Source organism: Chaetura pelagica, unplaced genomic scaffold (genome assembly GCF_000747805.2).
Source record: "Chaetura pelagica isolate M959 unplaced genomic scaffold, ChaPel_1.0 scaffold2305, whole genome shotgun sequence".
Lineage (NCBI taxonomy): Eukaryota > Metazoa > Chordata > Aves > Apodiformes > Apodidae > Chaetura > Chaetura pelagica.
In genome coordinates this window covers 13,095-18,020 of record NW_009953357.1, presented here as the reverse complement: position 1 = coordinate 18,020, position 4,926 = coordinate 13,095, and the positions used below count along the sequence as shown (strand labels likewise).

The window sequence follows — 4,926 nt, the reverse complement described above, 5'->3', positions numbered from 1 at the left end:
CTGCTCACATGTGTGCGTGTTCCTGCTCACCCGCGTGTGTGTGTGTTCCTGCTCACATGTGTGCGTGTTCCTGCTCACCCGTGTGTGTGTGTGTGTTCCTACTCACACGTGTGTGTGTGTTCCTGCTCACCCGTGTGTGTGTACACGCCCTGGCACACCTGCACATGGCCTGGCTCACACATGCATGCTCTGGCACTCTCCTGTGTGTCCTTGCTCTCACACACACGCTCTGTCACACTCACCAACTCCCCAGCCAAGGCCCTGCCTGCTTGGGTGCGATTAGGGTGCTGGGGGGGCCCTGCCCAGCCCTGCCAGCCCCGATAAAGCTCCTGCCTTCCACTGCCGGAGGGTCCCAGGGGGTCCCGGTCCCCTGCTGACAGGGGCACGAGGAGACTGGGGACACCCAGGGGTTCCCCCAGCAGTTCTGTGCCACCAGCAGTGCTGGGGGGGCCATGGTTGTGTGCTGGCCACGGGGACCCCCAGCCTGGCTCCTCGCACCCCTCAGGGGCCCCCGGGGCCTCCGGCTGCCACCAGCTGCTGGTGGCATTTTTAGATACCGGCCGTGTCCTATCTGTGTCTCAAATGTCCCCGTGGGCGGGTGGCCCCCCCCCCGCAGTGGCAGCTGTCACCCGGTGCCATCAAAGCCCCTCCGCAGCGCAGGCGTCAGGGTGGGTGCTGGGGGCACCCAAGGGTGGGAGGACACCCCTGGGACCCAACTCGGGCACAGCCCCTAAGGACCCGACCTGGGGGCACCCAAGGGTGTGAGGACACCCTCGAGGACCTAAGCTGGGGACCTGGGTGACCTAACTCAAGGACATGCATGAGGACCCAACCCGGGGACATTTAGGGGTGTGGGAACTCCCCTGAGAGCCCAAACCAGGAACACTCCTGGAGACCCAACCTGGGGACATGCCAGAGTGCAGGGACACCCCAGAGGACCCGACACAAAGCGCTGGGTGGGCAGCCAGGACCTTGGCAAGGAAACCTCACCATGGGGAGCTGCAGGCAGGGCTGGGTGCCGGTGTCACCACCCCGTGCCCCCAACACCTGGGTGCAGACGAGGTTAAACCCCTCTGAGCAGCTTACGGGCAGCTCTGAGCCTCAAATCCCCGCGCGCGGCCACGCCCGGTGCCCACGGCTCCCCGTTTCCTCTCCCTCCCCAGGGGCCTGTCACCGGGAGCCCACGGGCCACCGGGCCGGGGGACGTCGGGGCCATGACCTCGGCCAACGACTACGAGCAGCTGGAGCTGCAGCAGCAGTTCGGCCGCATCAACGTGCGCTGGGACGCGTCCGATGATGAGCTGGACAACGACAACAGCTCAGCCCGGCTCTTCGAGCGTTCCCGAATCAAAGCTCTGGCAGGTCGGGGACCGGGGGGTGGGTCCTCCCGGGTCCTCCCGGGTTGTCCTCGGCCCCTCTCCCGGTGGCACCGTGCCCACTCTCGTTGCAGACGAGCGGGAGGCGGTGCAGAAGAAAACCTTCACCAAGTGGGTGAACTCGCACTTGGCTCGTGTCACCTGCCGCATCTCCGACCTCTACATGGACCTCCGGGACGGGCGGGTGCTCATCAAGCTCCTGGAGGTGCTCTCAGGAGAGCTTCTGGTAGGACTTCCATGCACTTGGAGACCCTGGGACACATGCAATCCTGTGCCACTCCACCCCACACCATCCCATCCCATCTCCCAAGACCTCAGGGGGTTCTCCACCAAGGCTGTTGACCTTGACCAAGGCTCCAGCAGGGTTGGGGGTAGCAGTGGGGGTCTTTGTGTGCAGGGGTGTGGGTGCTGGAACATGGAGGGGCGGGTGCTGAGTGCTCTTGTGCCCCAGCCCAAGCCCACCAAGGGCCGGATGCGGATCCACTGCCTGGAGAACGTGGACAAGGCGCTGCAGTTCCTGAAGGAGCAGCGGGTCCACCTGGAGAACATGGGCTCCCATGACATCGTGGATGGGAACCACCGCCTTCTCGTCGGCCTCATCTGGACCATCATCCTCCGCTTCCAGGTGGGGCTTGGTGGGTGGGGGTCACCCCGTGGCTCGTTCCCGATTGGGAGACCTCCTCCATGGATGTCCTTTTCCAACCCTGGGATGTTCTTCTGTCATCTCAGATCCAGGACATCATCGTGCAGACACAGGAGGGCCGGGAGACGCGCTCTGCCAGGGATGCGCTGCTGCTCTGGTGCCAGATGAAGACAGCAGGGTAGGTGGTGAGACCCGCATCTCACCCCACTGGGGTCCAGGGGTGCTGTGAGGGTGACAGTAACGGTGACACCCTGTCCCTGTCGCAGGTATCCCCACGTGAACGTCACCAACTTCACCTCCAGCTGGAAGGATGGGTTAGCCTTCAACGCCCTCATCCACAGGCACAGGTAGATGTCAGGGGGTGGGCACCAGGGTGGTGGTGGCACGGGGGGATGTCCCACGGCTGTGCCACCATCATCCCGTCACCTTCTGTCCCCAGGCCTGAGCTGGTTGACTTCCAAAACCTGACCAAATCCAACGCCCGGCACAACCTGGAGCACGCGTTCAGCGTGGCGGAGCGGCACCTGGGCATCACCCCGCTCCTCGACCCCGAAGGTGAGGATCCACTGCCTACCTTCCTGCCTCAGTTTCCCCCATCACACCCTGGGGACGTGTCCAGGTCCCATGGAAGGACTGTTTCCACCTCGTGGACTTGGGGTCTTGTTGGGAGCAAGGGGGAGGAACCTGGTGTGGCTGTGGGGGCTGGGGTGATGGTGGGGTGACAGAGGCCGGGTCAGAACCAGTGCCTGTCGCTCACACCACGCAGATGTGTTCACGGAGAACCCCGATGAGAAGTCCATCATCACCTACGTGGTGGCCTTCTACCACTACTTCTCCAAGATGAAGGTGCTGGAGGTGGAGGGCAGGCGCCTGGGCAAGGTAGGGGATGGCATTGAGGTTGTTGAGGGGGTCCTGCCGGGCTTTCAGCACCCAGTGCTCACCGTGGACCCACCACAGGTCATCGAGCACGCCAAGGAGACCGAGCGGATGATCGAGGGTTATGGTGGGTTGGCCTCTGACCTGCTGACCTGGATCGAGCAGACCATCGCCTCCCTCAACAGCCGCAGCTTCGCCAACTCGCTGGCCGGGGTCCAGCACCAGCTCCAAGCCTTCAGCACCTACCGCACGGTGGAGAAACCCCCCAAGTAAGCGTCCCCCCCAGCCCCACCGTGCGCTGGTGAGCACCCACGGGTGGCCCCAGGCTGAGGTCTCTCTCTGGGGGCAGGTTTCAGGAGAAGGGCAACCTGGAGGTGCTGCTCTTCACCATCCAGTCGCGGATGAGAGCGAACAACCAGCGCGTCTACACCCCGCACGAGGGGCGCCTGGTCTCTGACATCAACCGGGTATGAGGCCCTGCATGGCTGGGGCCATCATCTGCTGGGGGCAGGTTGGGTCCACCTCTTGGGGGCGGGTTTGGTCGATGTCTGGGAGACAGGATTGGCCCATCTCCCAGAGGCAGGCTGGGTCCATCTTCTGGGGCACGTTGGATTCATCCCAGAGCATTTAATGCCCTGGGGTAGGTTGGGTCCATCTCCTGAGGCAGTCAACCTCCCTCCTCGGTCACATCAAGTCCATCCTAGGGCGAGTGAGGTCCATCCCACGGCGGGTTGGGTTCCTCCGACCACACTTGCATGGGTCACGTTGAGATTCACCAGCAGAAGAAAATGTGGGGAGGGGGTTGGAGGAATATGGGACGTGGATGCCACCCCTGGTCTGGTGCCACCTTCCCCCAGGCCTGGGAGCAGCTGGAGAAGGCGGAGCACGAGCGGGAGCTGGCGCTGCGCAACGAGCTCATCCGGCAGGAGAAGCTGGAGCAGCTGGCGCGGCGCTTCGACCGCAAAGCAGCCATGAGGGAGGCCTGGCTGAGCGAGAACCAGCGCCTGGTGGCTCAGGTGAGACCAGGGACACTCACCCTGGGCACCTAGACATCCCCACCAGAGCCTCACCGTGAGCTTTGTGCCTGGGCAGGACAACTTTGGCCAGGACTTGCCAGCGGTGGAGGCAGCCAAGAAGAAGCACGAGGCCATCGAGACGGACACAGCTGCCTACAAGGAGCGGGTGCAGGCCATCGTGGCGGTGGCCAGGGAGCTGGAGCTGGAGGGCTACCACGACATCCAGCGCATCAACAAGCGCAAGGACAACATCCTGCGGCTCTGGGAGCAGCTCCTGGAGCTGCTGGCCGCTCGGCGCCAGCGCCTGGAGATGAACCTCACCCTCCAGCACCTCTTCCAAGAGATGCTCCACAGCATTGACTGGATGGATGAGGTCAAGGTGAGCCATGGGTGTTAGGTACCACCACGGGTGGGATGTATTTGGCCCACCGAGCACCTCCCTGGAGAGGTGGGATGGGATGCTGGGGGTGGCTTTTGGGTGCTGGGGGTGGGTGACAGCCAGGGCTCTCCCATAGGTGCAACTGGCATCTCCCGAAGCTGGGAAGCACCTTCTGGAGGTGGAGGAGCTGCTGCAGACCCACCGGCTGCTGGAGCGCGACATGGCCCTGCAGGCTGAGAAGACACGGGCCATCAGCGCCGCCGCCCTGCGCTTTGCTGACGCTGAGGGTAGGTGTGGTGAGACGCCCACGGCACAGCCAGGGGAACCAGGGCACCTGCTGATGGGTGCTCACCTTGCTCCTTGGCCAGGCTACCGTCCCTGCGACCCCAAAATCATCCGGGACCGCGTGAGCCACTTGGAGATGTGTCGACGGGAGCTGCAGGCGCTGGCATCCCGGAGGAGATCCCTGCTGGAGCAATCCCGTTCCCTCTGGACCTGCCGGTGGGAGCTGGATGAGGCGGAAAGCTGGATCAAGGAGCAGGAGCAGCTCTACTCCTCCCTGGATTTTGGGAAGGACCTCCCGGGCGTGTTACTGCTCCAACGCCGTCACGCCGCCTTCGAGGCCGAGCTCCGCAG

General features: G+C 63.9%; 1 protein-coding gene across 1 annotated transcript in view; it reads left to right on the top strand.

Moving 5' to 3' along the window:
• Window positions 1-1,214: 1,214 nt before the first annotated feature.
• LOC104389225 (spectrin beta chain, erythrocytic-like) overlaps window positions 1,215-4,926 on the top strand; it is a 14,252-nt gene continuing 10,540 nt past the window's right edge. The window contains 13 exon segments of the mRNA XM_009998182.1: window positions 1,215-1,362; window positions 1,451-1,602; window positions 1,828-2,001; window positions 2,106-2,197; window positions 2,286-2,366; window positions 2,459-2,574; window positions 2,786-2,898; window positions 2,977-3,164; window positions 3,245-3,362; window positions 3,753-3,911; window positions 3,988-4,290; window positions 4,427-4,577; window positions 4,659-4,922. Coding sequence (XP_009996484.1) covers window positions 1,215-1,362; window positions 1,451-1,602; window positions 1,828-2,001; window positions 2,106-2,197; window positions 2,286-2,366; window positions 2,459-2,574; window positions 2,786-2,898; window positions 2,977-3,164; window positions 3,245-3,362; window positions 3,753-3,911; window positions 3,988-4,290; window positions 4,427-4,577; window positions 4,659-4,922 — 2,059 coding nt within the window.